At 42.5% G+C, this 18,957-nt stretch overlaps 1 protein-coding gene across 9 annotated transcripts in view; it reads right to left on the bottom strand.

The window, feature by feature from the left end:
• Nucleotides 1–409: 409 nt before the first annotated feature.
• The window catches only part of mast2 (microtubule associated serine/threonine kinase 2), a 140,496-nt gene continuing 121,948 nt past the window's right edge, over nucleotides 410–18,957 (bottom strand). For 8 of the 9 annotated variants that reach the window (XM_026147102.1, XM_026147105.1, XM_026147103.1 and 5 more), the window contains 19 exons: nucleotides 18,858–18,925; nucleotides 18,507–18,610; nucleotides 18,207–18,415; nucleotides 17,987–18,125; nucleotides 17,603–17,735; nucleotides 17,089–17,254; nucleotides 14,698–14,799; nucleotides 12,966–13,088; nucleotides 12,773–12,882; nucleotides 12,285–12,439; nucleotides 11,689–11,837; nucleotides 11,170–11,349; nucleotides 10,702–10,944; nucleotides 10,240–10,466; nucleotides 8,724–8,846; nucleotides 8,282–8,418; nucleotides 7,441–7,628; nucleotides 6,725–7,275; nucleotides 410–6,049 (listed from right to left, as the gene is read on the bottom strand). In XM_026147102.1, coding sequence (XP_026002887.1) covers nucleotides 4,502–6,049; nucleotides 6,725–7,275; nucleotides 7,441–7,628; nucleotides 8,282–8,418; nucleotides 8,724–8,846; nucleotides 10,240–10,466; nucleotides 10,702–10,944; nucleotides 11,170–11,349; nucleotides 11,689–11,837; nucleotides 12,285–12,439; nucleotides 12,773–12,882; nucleotides 12,966–13,088; nucleotides 14,698–14,799; nucleotides 17,089–17,254; nucleotides 17,603–17,735; nucleotides 17,987–18,125; nucleotides 18,207–18,415; nucleotides 18,507–18,610; nucleotides 18,858–18,925 — 4,655 coding nt within the window. In that variant the 3' untranslated portion in view covers nucleotides 410–4,501. The remainder of the gene's footprint in view (nucleotides 6,050–6,724; nucleotides 7,276–7,440; nucleotides 7,629–8,281; nucleotides 8,419–8,723; nucleotides 8,847–10,239; nucleotides 10,467–10,701; nucleotides 10,945–11,169; nucleotides 11,350–11,688; nucleotides 11,838–12,284; nucleotides 12,440–12,772; nucleotides 12,883–12,965; nucleotides 13,089–14,697; nucleotides 14,800–17,088; nucleotides 17,255–17,602; nucleotides 17,736–17,986; nucleotides 18,126–18,206; nucleotides 18,416–18,506; nucleotides 18,611–18,857; nucleotides 18,926–18,957) is intronic. The other variant, XM_026147104.1, reaches the window with a different exon arrangement.

The raw sequence follows: 18,957 nt of genomic DNA, 5'->3' as shown, positions 1-18,957 counted from the left end.
GACAATCAATCTCATTCACTTCACCTGTCAGTGGTTTGAATGTTATACAAGTTCAAGATCAATGACATTACCCACCTATTTTTTTCCCCTTTGTTTCTAAAAGTAATCAGCAATTTAGTGAAATTTGTTAGAAACAAGTTAAATGATTTCATTTAACAAACACAAAAAAGGAATTTTCTTCCGAGGACTCAGCCACAAAATAACTTAAGAGACCTTTTTGCAGTGTAGCTGTTGTCAGCAGCTTGAGGCATTGTTTAAACCTGGGGTCAGTTGTCATTTATTGGATGTGACTTTATGTGTTAAGTGGAAGAACTCTCCCTAAAAATCTGCCTTAATGTAAAAAGCGTGATGCACCACATAAAAGAGAGCAAATTGTAAAAACACAATCAATCAGTGCACAACGCAAGCGTAGAGTATGAAAAAAAACTTTATTACTGTTGCAAGGTAACATTGACAACAACATGCTTTTACCACAATAAAAAATAAAAAGATATTGCACTGGTTTTTATTCTAGCAATGTTTTTTCCCCCCCATCTCTCCCTCTTAAACCTTTTCTGAAGCTTTTACAATACACAGCTAAATCTTCTTTCTCATCTTCATCACTCCTACAAGACAACACAAAGCGTGGAGATACTGCTCTTGTCTACAAGACTCGAGGCAATAAAAGTATTTTTCTTGCTTTACAGAGCCAACACAATCCCTTAATATCAGTTTAACGGATGTACGTTGAAACAGCACTGAATCTCATGAAGTGGTGGTTCAGTGGTAATAATAACGCTTCTCCTCGTACCTCATCATACCCACAGTCACATGTTTAAATCATCTATATGCCTCACAGTAAAAGCTCGTCGATCCTTGTGATGCTTGTGAGTCAGAAGCGTAGGGAAGCTCTTCAGTGACTAAATCATAATTCCATTTGTTAATCGATCCCAGGACTTGGGACGAAGCGTGGGACACCATAAGCAGGTCAGTATACTCAGTTCGATCTGTGGAGGTCAATCGAGAACAAAACTGCCGCATGAGAACAGAAGTTGTAGAGCACACTTATATTTTGTGGTCTGGAATCTCAACACGGTTATCATCTGTGGGGGTTTACAAATGATGAAACTACAACATTTGTGTTTGCAATCATAGCAAAATGAGCTTGCTCCTTGCCAGCACCAACCTCACTTTGATGCCTATTGGTGAATGCTAGCTTTCAGATGACCCATGAGGTCAAATCCACGTAAGTTTGTTAATTGGAATTGGAATACAGTCTTTGCCAAAGACCGTTTTTGCAGATTTGTGAGGCGGCAGTACTCACATTTGACTGATATTGGTCACCATTTGTTAGTTGATATATAACGTAGATTTTTAATAAGGATACATGAAAACATGCTGTTGAAACGGACTCTACTCTAGTTCCAGTTTTTCTGTAAACAGAAAAATCCAAAACTGAGAACACAGTTAAAATAAATCCAACTACTCGTTTCTTGCTTCAGTCCACAGACAGAACAGTTTTTGGGCTCAAATCTTTACACATGCTTACAATCACGTGCTCACTTGCTCTAAAAATTAATCAGTGGTTAAAAATCTGCCCACAGAATGATTTCTGCTCCAGGCTATTCTCTCTCCCAACACCATTATCTTGATAATGCAACAGAAAGAACCAAAAGGTTTGGACTGTGTGTATAAACAACATCCAGTATGGTCGGATAATCTCATTGACACTAAACTGTTCAAGTTTGATGATGTACAAAAAGTTATTAACTCCCCGACTCTCGTCAGATCGGCCAGAGCGCTCTGATCCTCAGAGGGGAACGGCTCCGTGCCACTGATACGTTCCACAGACAAACCCACAGACAGCAGAGAAATGTGCTGAATCGCCATCATTTGCAAACTCTTCGTCACATGACACAATATGAACCTATCACATTATGCTCACCTTGCTGATAATCATCCTAGCCTGTTAGAAGTTCCATTGACACTCCCACCCCCCAACACATATACACAAACAAACATAATCAACATGTAAACATAATACAGATTACCACAGTCACTGTCAAAGTCACTTTTACAGTGTCCTTAATATGCAAACTGAAACGAATGAACTCTGCTGCTCCCCCTGCAGTGAAACAAGCTCCACACCAGACACAAAACACTTTAAACACACGAGAAGAGGCCATCCTGTGGGTTGGGCTTTGTGTGCTTTGAGCTCACTTTGAAAGATCAAACTAAAATTACTAAGGATCAAATCAGTTCGTCATTAAAGTGTAAATCAAAAACAAAAAACACTGAAATCACTGAATTAAACAAGCTAAGTGCAGTTTTTGCTTTCACCTGCAAAACAGTAGTAGCTCTCGGAATCAGTGGTCAAACATCCAGACCGGCTCTCCTTTCAGTGACAGTTTGCCTTTCTTCCCAATCATGCGAGATCAACGCTTCGTGCAGAGCCTCATGACTGACACAGACATGTCGACAGCCCAGCACACATACACGGGTAGGCTGCAGGGAATTCTGGACACACACCCACGCAAACAGTGTATAAAACACAACATACTTTGAAATATTCTACACAGACGATCATGCACAGATTCCTACTCGTGTCATACAGAAAGAAAACTTTACAGGATGAACACAGCGAGTTGGTCCTGATACCAAATAAAAGCAGTGCAGCCTTCAGAGGCAGACGGGGGCCAAAAATAACTGAATGGAGACCCAGCAGAGCAGGGTTTCAGGTGAAAACTGGTCATGTTACTTTACATCCACTGGAATTCTTTTGTTTTAAATGGTGCATCTGAGCGTTTCTGCTTTAATTGAATTCTGGTATAACTAAATTAGGTTTTTGTAGACGACTGAGTCAATAAAAGTCAGGCACGTGATCAAATCCTTTGCATCTGCAGTGCCGTACAGCGGCAATCTACAATCCTATCTCACCACCAGGACCACTCACTAAATCTGTCTCCCTGTTTCTTTGCACAGAACAGAAAAATAAAAATGGAGCTGGAGGATCACAGTTATACCACAATGGGTGAGATCCACTGTCCATTTTGAAAGAGCAAGGGCCTAATGGGACAGCCGCTGACATCTATAAATAGCAGTGTCCAGGGTTTCCCCATTCCTAAAACCTGATCCCACATCATATAAAATACTCAAACACTGATTATGGGGTCAAGACAGTTAAAGGACATCGGAAAACCTGCAACAAATTATGAGTACGGCACAATCCTTGTAAAGAATACATGTATTGAAAAGGTAATCATCTAAAACTGACACAATGTATGGATGAATATATCTGGTAAAACAAGAGGGGAGAGACAATATTTCAGTATTTGTACAAATCCTGTACTTCACCCTAAATGTGCTAGTTTCCATCTGCTGGAAATCAGGACATTTCAGGGCTTAGACTATGTGAAAATGATTAGTTCAAACACTGAAGAGACACTGACTTGGCCGCATTCCTGTCCTGTTCCTCCGATACTTCACTCAGTGCGAGCCAACGCTGCTGTACAACAGCCGTGTCAGAAAGTCAGCAAAAACCACTGCAAGTTTTCATTTTATTTATTAGATGCTCTTATTTTAAGCAGTTTTAAAGTTAAAAAAACAACAAAAACAAACTAAAAAACTTAGCCGCGCATGATAGAAATAAAACTATTAAAAACACTGGGAACAGAGGATAATCCAGGAAAACGATGAACTCTGCAAAATGTCCAGCAGGTGCACAGTTTGCTGTGCAATAACAGAATAAAAGTTTCAGAGACGTTCAGTCGGCTGCAAAGGGTGAAGCAGACCCAGAGGGTCCTGAAGACCGACAGTGTTGGATCAACAGGGAGCACAGTGAGAGCAGAATTTGGCCTATTTCGCTGGGTGCTGCACGTACAATGACGATGCTTGACTCTTACTAACAATTCTATAATGCATTTAAACAGTTTACTAAATATAATGTTGCACTTTATTGCTCAGATACAACTTTCTGTCAATCATAAGTGGATGCTCAGAAAGGAAGGATGTGAATAGGAATAGAAAAGAGGGAGAAAGAGGAGTGCGTTAAGTAAGGCACATCCTGATCTCTTCGAGGAACATGTGTGGAGGCTCTGCTCGACATCAAGGTGAGATAATGAGGCAGCACAAGAGGAGTGGAAAAGCTGTGCGCGTGTGTGTGTGTGTACTTTTTAAAGTAGTGTCTCCTTGGACTGCTGAGCAGTACTGTGTTTCTAGCCCCTTATATGTTTGCAGAAAAGCAAAGACCCCCAAACTCCTCATCATATTCTGTCAAGCAAGAACTCACATGAACATAAGATAATCATAAAGAGCACAGAACAGCTGGATTAAAGCTGGGACTATCACATCTGGCTCTGCTTCTCAGCTCTCCTGCTGTGCGTTTACTTTGCTTTCTGATTAGTGTGATGTTGTAAATGTGTTTTTTCCCCGAACATGCAGTTTTTCAAAGTTTTAAAACTTGGAGCCAACACTGAGCCCTGTGATCTTTATGTTTTATTCTGGTACTGTGGTAGGTTTGCTGCTACGTCTTCTTGCTGGTTGCTTTGTCTTGTTGCGAGGCAGCAGTGGTAGCTGTCGTCGTCTGGGGATCTGACCTCTTGCGCTGAGGCTCAGTTGCTGCAGAAGTGGGTGGGGCTGTGCTAAGAGTGGACTGAGCTGCTGCTGCTGCTGCTGCTGCTGTTGTACCGAACCTCTGTGCAAATGCAGAGGTGGCAGTGTTGTCTCTGCCTGCAGACTCTGATGCATGCCTTTCTGGAACATCTGTGCAGGATCGAGGGTGAGAAGCTGGGGTGGTCAATTTGGCTGGTCTCATGTGGTTGGTGGTGGTTGGTGAAGCAACGCATTGAGTTTTCTGCCTGTTTGGGGAGAGTTGAGGTGACTGAAGGGTCGGGACCTGTTTGGAGGGGAAAGGGACAGGGTCAGCAGGTGGGACTTCTGAGGCGCCACCTCTGGATGGTTTCTGCTCCTTGGTGTTGAATTTGACTGGACCCAGAACACTTTTAGCTACTGTTGCGAGCTGGGACACAACTTTGTCAACCCCACTTTCAGAAGGGGGAACTGGGGATCCTGAACTTGAATTAGAGCTGGAAGAGGATGAAGGTGAGGTGCTGAGACTTGCAGCAGCAGCAGCTGCACACAGTCTCCGATTGTCAGCCTCCTTCTTCTCCTTAGGGATGCCTGGAGATGAGCAAGAAGTGCGAGCAGTATCGCGGGTGTCAGTGGTTTGGCACTCTGCAGTACTTGTGGTGGTCTTGGAGTCTGTGGTCTTTGGAGTACCTGTGGAGCTCTCTGTACAGGGAGTGGTGATTCTGGATCTGTCGATCATTTGGCCATCTGCTCTGGGTTCTGATGGTACAGTCTTTCCCATGACAGTCTTTGAGTCTTTTGGAGGAGCTGGCTTAATAAAAGTGTCCTTGCTAACTGAGATGAATGCACTGCCTGGTGTGGAAAAAGGAAGGGGACCCTGAATGGTATTTGTTGTACTGCTGGGCTCTAGAACCTTCCTCTCTCGTCTTGCATCGTCCTCTGTGGACGAGGCCAAGCTTCCATCTGTTGACCCTTGAGAGCAGGGAGTCTGACTGGGCTTAGTCTCTGCAACAGGTGGTAAAGTGTGCGAGTGGCTGGGTCTGCCTACCTGAGAGGGCCCTGTATGACTGAATGTAGCATGAGGAGTGCAGGGGGAGAGGCAAAGGGTTGGCAGCGTGCCTCCAGGACCTGTTCTCACAGTGGTGGGTCTCAGAAGAGGAGGTGGAGTAGACATATTCCCCCTGCGTCCATCCTGGCTGTCCTCTGAGCCTTCGTCTGTCTCATCCTCAGATGAATCCACCTCATGGATGGCATCTTGCTTCTGCAGAGACTCTCTTCGCTCAGCTCTGTCTTGCCTGATGGCTGACAGTTTGTCCTTCAGCTTGCTCTTCCCTGCTGACAGACCCAGCGAGCCAGACACCACACCGAGTGTGCCATCTCCTTCCTGCCGCCCTAACTTCCTGGATGAAGAAGAGTGTTTGTGCAGACTGCCTTTCTCCACGCCGCGTCCTGCTGAAGACAGCAGACCCTCGCTGGATGACTCCTAGTGGTCAATAAGCAAACAGACACAGAATATCCTTGTTAAAGCACTCACCATTCTGAAAATCCCACTCTTTGCACAGTGAAGAGAACCGTTACCTATCCTGAGATCTGCTGTTTGGGAAGCTAAAAACTGACAGTGTTGTGGATTCCACTGTTAGAATTTAATCGATTTCTGCAATGTGCTGTGTTCAACAATAATGTGTTTTGGGGAAAGCTAAACTAGGTTATGGGCTTGACTGTGCTGGTATATAATACAAACTCTGCAATAAAACTTTCTCTGCTTGTGTCTAAGAAAAAAAAGTCATCTGAAACCCCACAGAAGAAGCAAAGCTCAGTAGAGCTACAACATTTCATCACCAGTTTACAAACATTTTATTTTAGCTTTAACTTAGTTACCATTTGGGAACAATAAGTCCCACACACACACACACACACACACACACACACACACACACACACACACACACACACACACACACACGAAGACTTCTTCTTTACATTTTGGATCTCATTGCCTATTTGTTATATCAAAATAAAAACTTTTTATCTCCCCCACAACAGATGTATTTCCAAATGTAAGAACCATAATACTTGCATGTCCTAAACAAACTCTCATTATTATGATTATTTTGTTGATTATGTGTTAGACCCAACTTTGTGTGAAGGCAGTATCTACCTGGAGGCTCTGTAAGCTCGGCTCCCTCTGCAGAATCTCCTTCTTAAACTCAGAATGCGAGATGTCCAGGCTGTGTTTACGGCTCCCCACAGCTGCTCCAACTGCCAGCTTCTTTTCTGCTGCTGCTGCCATGCCCGAAGATGAAGGAGAGTTAGTGAGAGAGGCTGCTAGTTTCTCAGCTGACTGCACCCTCTTGAGGAGCGGAGAACGTGGAGGCTCTGCACTCTTGGGTCTGGATATCTGCCTCACCAGAGGAGGAGAGGAGTGGAGCTTCACAGGGAATGACTGACCCATGGCAGACTGGCCAAGAGTGTGGCTGGAGAGTGGTGAAGGAGAGCGCTGAGGAGAGCTGCTCTGAGGGGTGGGAGAAGGTGTACGGGCCAGAGGGGAGAGGGGAATGTTGCCAGCTGACTTGCGCCGAGGGGAGCGGTACTGGCGCTGGAGCTTTGGTGCAAGTCCATGTAAGGAGCTGGGTCGAATGTGGCCGGAGCTTGCTGGAGAGTTTGGGACGCTCGAGCTGGGTGAACTGCTCTGGGAAGAGTTCCCACCCACTGTGGGGTATAAAGGAAGAACAATAATGTAGCGGAGATATACCAAATATGATTCGTTTTATTTTGAATGTGTGTTTTGCACATGTAAAAAAACAAAACAAAAAACAGACATACACACACAGATTTAAAAACAAAAACAAAAATCTATCCAAATGTGTGTCTCACCTGAATGCGTGGAGTCTGGCGTGGACCTGTAGCCCTGTGTTGGGCTCCGAGGTGACAGATTGTGTGTTGGTGAGCCGGGGCCACTTTCCCCTGATGACAGTGAGCGGTTTAAAGAGGACAGACTGCGGCTAGTGTGGAGGAGAGATGCCTGTTTGGTGATTTTCCGGAAAAGAGATGTCCTCTTCTTACTGTGGGAGGTGAAACAATTAATTGATCAAGAACTGTCTGTGTAGGTTCTCAGTCATAAAAGTCATGGTCTTAGGAGCTTAAAGAGGAGGTAAGTGGACTTCTTTATGTTTGAAGACATTTAAACTCTCATCCAACCTGATTTTTAGTTATAAAAAAGCAAAAGGTAAGAAGCATTGATCCATGCTGGATCATCCTGGTAAGTAAATTCCAAAAGGTGGATTCTGCTCATCTGGACGTAGTGTTTTCAGTGGGAGAAACATTTTGTCACTCATCCAAGTGACTTCTTCAGTCTCAGCAGACTGCAGGTTTCCCCAATCTTATAAACAGTACATTTGCACAATGACTGAAACTAGCACCACTGACGAACAATGGGCTGTGAGGTCAGTTCATTGATCATTAATATGCAAATTGTCACGACCATTGATCAACAACCACTGATCAAAGGGCAAAAGGTGAAGAGTCCCACTGTCATTGTCGCAACATCCCTGTTCTGGGACTGTTTTTAAACCAAAGATCACCTCTGATCCTCTTGGATCAGAGGTGAAATGTTTTCAACAAACTGAAACAAGTCCAACTGTCCAACAAGATTGTTCAAGAATTCTTTGCACAAGCACGCTTGTTATTGCTCGACTTGTGTGTGTATATTTCCCACCTGTCCTGTCCCTCCTTGTTCTTGGTTTTCTTATTTCGTCTTGCCATCTTGGATTTGTGGGTAGTCTTTCGAGCAGGGCCGACTTTGATGGACGTGTTCTCAAACGGGGTTGCAGAGATGGACACTTTGGCACCACTCTGAGTGACGACCAAGCAATAGAAACATTTCTTACTTTCAGAAAAAGATATCTTTACAAAACATTTAAAGTTGTGTGTATGAGCTGAGAAGTCGAAAGGTCTGACTTCTCAACTCATACACATGCAAGGTGTAAAATTCTGTTACCACATGCAAGGTCACAGAATTTTTATCAGCTTGAATCATATCTTTATTTTGCAAAGAATCGATTTAAACAGAAAGAACACAAACAGAAGGAGAAGACTGATGTTTTTGCTGTCCGCTGAAAAAGTTACTTTAGTGAGTACAAAAGGTTGTGATCCCGTACCTTTAGAATAAGCTCCACTACCTCTGTGTGAACCAGGCCATGGACCGGCTCCCCATTAACATGGGTGATCAGGTCACCCTCTCTGAGCCCTGCCTCGTGGGCCGGTCCCCCTTCCTCCACATGCTGGCAGTGAGCAGAGAGTTAGACGAGTGTAAGGGAAAAAAAAGAGGAGGGAGAAAGTGAACGAAAAAAGTACTATTACTGCCACCTTCTGTCAAACAACAAGAAACCTGCAAACACAGTGATACTATTACAGAGTCATTTCACAGACATCTGTTAAAACAAAGTGATAATGGGGAAAGAGCTACCACACATGAAAGACAGTTTGGCCAAATAGTTTAACAGCTTAAAACAAAAAAATATTTTTTATTGTTAAATCTGATACAAATTGTGTTTTCAGATATCTCGGTGAAAATAGCAGCCGCATCCACAAACGTTAGTTAAAACTCTGCTATGCACACAACAAACAAATACGATCCAGAAAAGGAGCTACCTTCTCTGAGCCCACGCCAATTTAAGAGGAAAAGTTCAAAACTATCCTGAGCTCTCATCAATGAAAACTTGGTCTGTCCTGTAGCAGAGACAGACCAAGCTTGTTATCTGCAAGCAGCTGAAAGCCAGTTGGGGTACATTAGTGCACATAGGATGGGTAGTTTCTCACATCTGTGAAGGCCGCCGCAATGTATACAGATTTTGAAGCAATGCATTTTACCTTTCAAGGAAGACCTTGTTTATTTCATCAACACAAACATGACTTTATGACTATATTGTAATAAAGCTGCAGATGCAAAACTGGCCTGCCTGCAGCCCGGACCTGTCGACTACAAACATTTATAAAGACAAACACAATAAAGGGGGGCACTAAATGTTGAACACCTGAAATGTTCTATCAAGTAAGAAAATGGAAAACATTTAGCTTTCAGAACAACTTCATTTGCTCTTCTCAGTTTCCAAACACTTACAGAATTTCACTTAAAGAGAGAATTACCAAACAAGCCTAAATGTGTCCCTGCCACAACTATTTTTAAATGTCCTGCTGGCAGTTTCAAAAATGAGTAGCCATTCATCTGCTGATGTGTTTGTTTTACTTGATGTATTTTATCAAGTTTACTTTCCTTCATATCCTTAAAAGCAATGTCTTACAAATCATTACATTCTGTATTTAACTGACATTTTATACACCCGGTGTAGCTTTAGCTTTATCCTTTTGTCCTATAGTCCACTGTTTTTAACTCAATATATATCACAAATTTACAACAACAGTCGTCTTAACACACTTTATGGTATAGGTCAAGACCCTGCAGTATTTGAAAATAAAGCCCAGCAATCAGACAAAAAGTTAATGAGCAAAAACCTGGTGACAGCAGGGAGAAAACAACTCCCTTTTAACAGGAAGAAGCCTTAGGGAAGACCAGAATCAGTCAGGGGCAGCTATCTGCTGTCACCAGTTTGGTTTTTCTTTTAAACATATGGTACTTATCATCAGTATCATTACTAAATCTGGTGCGACACTCACCCAGACCATGTGATGTACAGTGTAGATGTCAGAGTCACCCATGTACACTCGGATGGCTCTCAGAGTAAAGCCATACTTCTTTCCAGCTCTGTGGATGATGATGGCAGGTTTGACATTAGTCACAGCTGGAGACAGGTCCCGGCTTGGTGAAGAGTCTCGTGATGATGGATTGGATGACAGTGAGTGGGGAGACATCGGGCTGGCCAATGGCGAGGCGCCATGATGGTCTTTCAAAAAGCAAAAAAACAAAATAAAAAACCCAAAACAAAACACAAAAACCACACAAAGAACAAAACATGACAGATTATACCTGATTTCATGTAGCATGGTTGCAGATTCATTCTACTCTAGTGCAAAGGACAGCAGCTGTCCACAATAATTCAAAATACTATGACCAAGTTAATGCTGTTCATGTTGTCTTTTTGGTTTTAAGAACCTAATTTTTTGAATGTTTGAAAGCACCTGCAGGAATCATCAGCGACAGCGTTGTAGCCGAGGCCGACTTGATGACCTTGTTGAGCGGCCTGGTCGTTGCGTGTCTGTCTGCATCTCCAGACAGCATGCGATGGCGAGCCCTACGAGCTGCCAGGTCACTGATGGCCTTTGGAATGGAGGGAGAGTCGCTGTCTGCTGCAGCTTTGGCACCTCCGCTGGCACCACCGTTACTGCTGTTGGCACGTTCGCACGCATCGCCTGAACTGCCTGCTGTATTCACATAGGAAAATTGAGGAATAACACCAAAAGTAGCAAATTAGGTCAGACCTGAAAGCTTTAAAAGATGTGGAAACAATCTTTTTCGTTCATATTCATCTTCACATTTGTAACTTTTTCATGTGACCCATTTAATCCCCCTAAAAACAACAAACCACATTAGTACTATTAGCATTAACATTTTTATCTTAGTATATAAGGTGTTTAAACTACACTGACGAGTGAGTGTGGCTTTGCTCAGTTGGCTGGAGGTGGAGCTTGGTGTGGTGGGAGACTCGTCGAGCTTCAGCTCTCTTTCCACTGGAAGCTCTGGGATGGCGAGGGGCAGCTCATCACATCGCAGGCCCCTGACTGCATTTGGGCCAAGCAGGCTGGGACTCTTTCGACTTCCAAGTGCACCTTAGAAATCAGCAAATTAGAGGCACAAATAAGTTACAACTTATTATATCTTATTACATCTTTTTTTAAAAATAAATAAATAAAACATTTGTGAATAACTTCTTTTGGGCTAAGCTACTCGCTGTGCTATGTGTACTGGACATGCACATGAAAGAGCATGACAGATACAGCATATTTATCAGAAGAAACTGGGGGATTTTGTGGCAGGTAAATGCAGGAACTGGTAAAAATTAAAAACTTCAGCAACAACTTGTAGGCAGTTGTTTGTAGACTGTGCTGAAGGACAGTTTTGCCCTGAAATTTGGTTATTTCAGTTTATCAGAGCTAGCCTTTCTTTACCTTGCCCTTGGCCTCCTTCCTCCTCTGAAGAGATAGCAAAGCGCGGCATCTCAATGATAGCAGAGCAGCAGCGTCTCCTGACTGTCAGGGGTGGGCTTGAATCACTCTCTGTGTGGGAAGACTCAGAGACTGACAAACGCTTCCGCAGGCTGTAAAGGTGAAGGACAGGACAGAACAAACACATGAACAGCTACTAAATAAAGCTGAAAACATCATCATCATCATAATTTTTAACTAGAAATAAAGCAAAAAGTACATAAACCAGCAAACATGCTCACTTGGGGCATGCAGGGGAAATTTGGGTAAATACATATGGCCCACAGCCTACTGTGGCCGCAAGAACTGGCATGAAATGTGGGGCCCAACTGGACGACAGTGGGACATACCCACAGTATGCCCATTGTTTATGTGTGGGTTTCCCTACTGGAGCCACAAAAGGGCAAAACTGCTATGGACCATGAGCAGGCCCGGGGCCCACGCGGGTTTTTGTCAACAAGACCACACAACCCCACAGCTCACCCACAAATACCCAATGTGGATTTGCACAGACATGTCTGCTCGGAAATATCTGTTGTCTTTTTTGTAAATGAACTCACATCTCCGGAGATCCCACCATCCAAGATCGATCTCTGGACTTGAGTCCACTCAGGCTGTCGATGCGATCTCCTCCCTCCTCACTGAGGCTGCGTTTGGTGGGAGGAGGTGTCCTCTTTTCCTCATGCAGAGACAAACGTTCCATGCTGCTGTACACCTATAAAAACATTTCTCTGCATCAGACATCATCTTTAGAGCAGAGACTCTTAATCCTTTCTGACTCTGAATATATATGCAATGCCAAAATCTTTGATGGTCCTCAGGATCAAATGGTAAGCTGCCCTGGCATTAAGAATATCCTCCAAGTGTATCAGTTCAAACACACTAAAACAATCAAAAATATGTTAGTATCTAATATTAAATTATCAAAAGGTCATTTATTTCACTGATATCTGTCATTTGAGGGTTTTGGCTTATTTACTGAGCATAACCTTCCAAATAAAGATCCAGCTGATTTAAAAGTACAAGACATGGATGAGTCAATGTGTACCTTGCTGAAGCGAGGCGAACAGGAGGAGAATTGTCGTATCTCCACGTGTTCTTCATCATTGGTATCGTCCTCCTCCTCTGAATCCACGTGGTGGTAGCGATCAGAACGAGCTGAGACAGACACATGTTGGTTGTGACGAGACTACATGACTTTCAAACAGTGAACAATCTCTGTAAGGCACTGGCAGACATACTGTCAAAGTAACTGGTGTCATCCTCTGACTCCAGTTGGGGGATGAACTCGGCTTTCTGTCTTAGCAGGCTGTTCCAGTCCAGATCTGTGAAGAATTGGTGCTGCTTCACCTCAAAGGCACTTCCTGAGGAGTTGAAAAATTAAAGAGAAGATAGAAAGGATTGAGATATATATGGTGGGTAGGTGATGGGGTGGAGGTGGAGTGGGGAACACAAGCATCAAAGAACAACCTACAAGTTAGCAGAACGCATGCTGACAGGGTCTAACTGAACATCTACAAAAAAGCCAAAGACAGTGATGCGGAACACAAAAAGGCCTCTGAAACATGGGAAGAAAGAGAATTACATTCCAAAATAAGTTTTTCACTATATACTACCAGTCAGAAGTTTGGACACGTCTTCTCCCTTTGCTTTGATTACTGCTTTGCACACTTGGCGTTCTCTCGATGAGCTTCATGAGGAAGTCACCTGAAATGGTTTTCCAACAGTCTTGAAGGAGTTCACAGAGATGCTGAGCACTTGTTGGCCCTTTGGCCTTCACTCTGCAGTCCATCTCATCCTAAACCATCTCAATTGGGCTTAGGTCAGGTGACTGAGGAGACCGGGCCATCTGGCGCAGCACTCCATCACTCTACTTCTTGGTAAATAGCCCTAACACAGCCTGGAGGTGTGTTTGGGGTCATTGTCCTGTTAAAACATAAATGATGGTCCAACTAAACAGAAATGGGATGTTGCTGCAGGATGCTGTGGTAGCCATGCTGGTTCACTGTGCCATTCAATTTTGAATAAATCCCCAAAAGTGTTGCCAGCAAAGCACCCCCACACCATCACACCTCCTCCTGCATGCTTTACGGTGGGAAGCATGTATGTAGAGACCATCTGTTCACCTTTTCTGCGTCGCTCAAAGACACGGTGAGTGGAACCAAAGATCTCAAATTTGGCCTCATCAGACCAAAGCACAGATTTCCACTGGTCTAATGTTCATTCCTTGTGTTTCTTGGCCCAAACAAATCTCTTCTGCTTGTTGGTTTTCCTTAGTAGTGGTTTCTTAGCAGCTATTTGACCATAAAGGCCTGATCTGGGCAGTCTCCTCTGAACAGTTGATGTGAAGATGTGTCTGCTACTGGAACTGTGTGGCGCTTATTTGGCCTCTAATCTGATGTGATGTTGGTGATGATGGACTGTCGTTTCTCTTTACTTAGCTGATTGGTTCTTGCCATAATATGAGTTCTAACAGTAGTTCAATTCTACAAATGAACCCTGACAAGGAACACTTGTGAAGTGAAAACCATTTCAGGTTACTACATCACAAAAGTCAAAAAAGCAAAGAGTGGCAAAGGGTGGTGGCTGTATCTACAATGTAGAAAGCAGTGAAAACAAAGGAAAACCATTACATGAGAAGGTGTGTCCAAACTGTGTAGTAACAGTTATTTCTACATGACTAAAATGATAAGGGAGTTGAGATGAATGGGTTCCAACACAATATTGCAATTTCACACAGCGGCAAAGGCAACGCTACTGATTTCTTTGAAGGTTCAGCAACCAAAGCAGTTTTACTGACACACTGCCAAGGTCAAAATAAAAATCTGTTTAAATAATTCACACAGGCACACCAGCACACTCCTATGGTCACATACATTTCTACGTTTTGTCTTGTCTTATCTTAGTGTAGCACTTCTTTGTGGTAATGTTTATCTAATTCTTGAAAAACTCTTTTGCTTTACAGTGCATTACCTGTGCCCAGTCTCTCCAGAGGATTTTGTCTTAGCAGCTTGGAAATAAGGTCCTGTGCATCCTGAGGCAGAGCTTCATCCCCCTCAGGCCAGATGATCTCATCTAGCACAGCACAAAGACATGCACACGACACTTTGATCTTACTGAAATGAGTCTGTATTCATTTAAAAGAACAAACAAACAAACAAAGATCAAATTCCCTCGATTCTCAGATTTTTGTCTGACTTTTGTCTACCAGTCAACCAACATTATCCAACAATGTTGGATAATACCTCCCATCCACTCCATGACACGCTGGTCAGTCACAGGAGCACGTTCAGTGAGAGACTGAGATTACCAAAAAGCAACACTGAACAACACAGGAAATCACTCCTGCCTGAGGACATCTCTTTGTACAACTCCTCCACTTAACACACTGTATACTGCAATAGCTACACCCTTTTTGCACATGCTCTTCTTTCTTATTCAGCTATTTATCAATAAGTGACTTTTGTGCGCGCGCGTGTGTGTGTGTGTGTGTGTGTGTGTGTGTGTGTGTGTGTATATATATATATATATATATATATATATATATATATATATATATATATATATATCTCAGAGGTGTGGACTCGAGTCACATGACTTGGACTCGAGTCATTAATTTTATGACTTTAGACTTGACTTGAAAAAATGTTCTAAGACTTGTGACTTGACTTGGACTTTTACACCAATGACTTGGGACTTGAATTGGACTTGAACCGGTTTACTTGAAAAGACTTGATATTTCACCCCAAATATAAAATTTAACACGCATATTATATAGAGATTGAAAATGTGACGTCATTCACGGGTAGAACCGCAAAGGATTCTGGGAACTCGTGGCAAGCGGTACTAGCGCACGCAGGCTTTCAATTGAAATCAGTCACACAGCGATAAAAAGAAACACAAAAATGTCAAGAAGCCGTTGTATTATTAACTGCAATAGCCGGTCGCATGACAGCCACGGGAAGCCGACGGGTAAAGAGATCGGTTGTTATCGGATTACGTCGTTGAAGAGAAATTGTTCGAGCCATGTTTCCGAAGTAACAAAGACGCGACGGATGGCCTGGATTGCAGCCATTCAAAGATCAAATATAACGTCCCAGAACACTCCAGCTCACAGGTTAGTCTGCTCCAAGCATTTACACAAAGGTCAGTCTGCTGTTGTAGTTAATACGTCATTTTTCATAACATAATTGGTGATATAGGTTACAAGCAAGTCTGGCGCTGAACAGAAATTGTCGCGCTATGCTCCTGTGTTTATTGTGCATAAATAGTGAATTGTCCTGACACAATATTGCGTTTCGCCTCTGTTATTATGGTACATTGACAAAAACATATACTTTTATTCACAGGATAAAACAGGTTTTTTGTATCACTAATTGCCCAGTACGATTACAGCATACAGTATTATTGTCACTGCTACATTTCTGTGATGGGTACCAGAAATTATTTCCACTACTAATTAATTACCGTTGAGCTCAAAGGTCCTATTAATAAACGGTTAACGAATGTGTATTTATGAGACGATTTGTGAGACTGGTAAACTTATGATACGTACGATGGTCTTTCGTTCTACACGGTGCATTTCAAGGTCCTGCACCCATCCGTCGGTAACTGTACCTGGGCTTGTTGCAGTGACCGGAAGTTACTAAACTTCATGAGTGTATGCACTCACTCCAAGAACCGTATGATTATAAATATGCATATAAATATGCTACGATGAGATAGCTGACTTCATCTAACTAGCAAATGTTGTCCAGGCTACGTTGGTGATACAGTTTTTTTTAATGTGTATGATATTTTTGTCATGCGATTTTAAAGCTGGCCCTACAACCGCATCCAAGAATAACATGCAGCTTATCTCAGAAATGTCGGTGAAAATTATTCTTGGAGCTAGGTTTAATTGAGCTGCATTTTAAAGAGGTGCAATTTCACAATTTGTGTATATTTTCTAAGTTCACTATTTTGTCATGTGTTGAGAAAAACACAGATTTAAAAATTACATGGTCTAATATTTACATTTAGCATATAACTGCAACATGCTTTTTTTCGCTTTTTTTTTTTTTTAAAGACTCGAAAGGACTTGAAATTCAAAGTTTCAGACTCGGACTTTTACACCAGTGACTTGAGACTCGACTCTGACTTGCCTGACATTACTTGAGACTTGAGGATAAAGACTTGAGACTTACTTGAGACTTGCAAAACAATGACTTGGTCCCACCTATGTATGTATGTATATATATATATATATATATATATATATATATATATATATATGCATATATATATGCACCTTATATATTGGGATACTCCTGATTTTACAAAGTACAACATTAATAAAAAGCAATGAGCAGGTGATGTACTCACCACTGATAACCTGACCAAAGAGCTCCTCTGGAGTGTCTCCGAAAAAGGGAGCGCAGCCCACCAGGAACTCATACAGGATGACTCCCATTGCCCACCAGTCCACCGGCTTGCCGTAGCCCTGACGGAGAATCACCTCGGGGGCGATGTACTCTGGAGTGCCACAAACCTGCAAAAGCAGAACGTTAGCTCAGCACATGAAAAACACACACACAAAGGTATTTATTCAGTTTTGTTAAGGAAAGACAGGCATAACTTCTGGGTCTGAAAAGTGAAGCCAACACTATGCAAACATGCAAACACTGCCCTTGGGCTTTGTCTCTGTAAAACCTTTCTGCTGAGTTTATCATACATACGGAATAAAACATCAAATTCATTTTGTAAACTGACATAATTCAAAGTTTAAGAAAGGAATCGGGGGTGTGCTCACTGACTAACAACTTCTGAATGACAAATGTGAGTGTGCAGTTTCACAGTCAGTCATAACATGCATGCATAAGCCTTAAAAAGCTCATACCTGTTTGTCCAGAAACTCCCGGGTGTCTTTCTCTATGTGTCCTTCATACAGATTTGTGGTCAAACTCATCAAACCGATTTTAGAGAGGCCAAAGTCCGTCAGCTTGATGTGTCCCATAGATGTGATGAGAAGACTGCACGAGAGAAAATTGAAAGTTTCTGTCCAGACAGCAAATGTTGGAAAAACAGTGCACTATTTCTATTAGTTTCTAACCTTAGTAATAACAATAATCAACAAAATCATAAAAAAGAAAACACATATGAGCAACTTATGTTAAAGTAATTACTGCGAAAAAACACTGTGAACAAGGCTTCAGACTGCTCCAAACACTCGTCATGGTGCAGTGTGATGTGGATATCCCTATTTTAGTTATCTGAGTCTTACTTGTCAGGCTTGAGGTCTCTGTGCACGATGCCATAATTGTGAAGATATTCTAAGGCGAGGACAGTTTCAGCAAAGTACATACGAGCCATATCCACAGGCAAGGCTCCGATATTCTTCAGGAGTGTGGCACAGTCGCCACCTATAGATGACACATGAGAGTTGCAATATTAGACAACATAATACTACTACCACCACTAATGACAACTAGTAATTATCTTACCCTCCACATACTCCATCACCATGCACAAGTGTCTCCTGGTCTCGAAAGAACAGAACATTGAGACAACAAAAGGGTTCTCAGCAAATGTTAGTATGTCTCGCTCTACAAAGGCCTGCTGGATCTGGTTCCTCAGGATCAAGTTCTGCTTGTTGATCTTCTTCATAGCAAATCGTTGCCTGGTCTCCTTGTGACGTACGAGAAACACAGCCCTACACAGGACAAGAAAGGTATTCAGGTTTTACAAAGAACTTAACATATATTAAAAATACAGACAGAGAGATGGGTTGAATGCTGTTGTACCCATAGGCTCCATTACTGATGAGCTTGATATTTTCAAAGTCCTCCTCTCGAGGGGTTTTGGCTTTAGTCTGTGGTGATCCTGCTGGGACTGTGGCTACTCGAGTCTGAAACACAAAAGCAAAAAACATGAAAGGTTTTCAACCCAAAGAGAAGAACCATGAAAAAAAATCTTTACTGTATTTTCATAAATGATTAGTAAAATTCACCCTTTTGTATGTTTCTGAATCTACAAGTTGCTTGAAAAGTGATTTCAAATTGATTAGATGATTAAAATGAAAGTCAATTAAACTGCTTACATTTTTGGTCTACTTTCACAGATTCCTATTTAACACTCCTTCATTGTATACTCACGTCAACTGAATCATCTGTCTCTGGGGTTTCTGGGTTTCCACTATCATAGCTGCTGAGCTGAGTCATTTCTACAACGAGACACAAGGATCAATGACCAGGA

This window comes from Astatotilapia calliptera, chromosome 17 (genome assembly GCF_900246225.1).
Source record: "Astatotilapia calliptera chromosome 17, fAstCal1.2, whole genome shotgun sequence".
Lineage (NCBI taxonomy): Eukaryota > Metazoa > Chordata > Actinopteri > Cichliformes > Cichlidae > Astatotilapia > Astatotilapia calliptera.
This window is presented reverse-complemented; position numbering and strand designations above follow the sequence as displayed.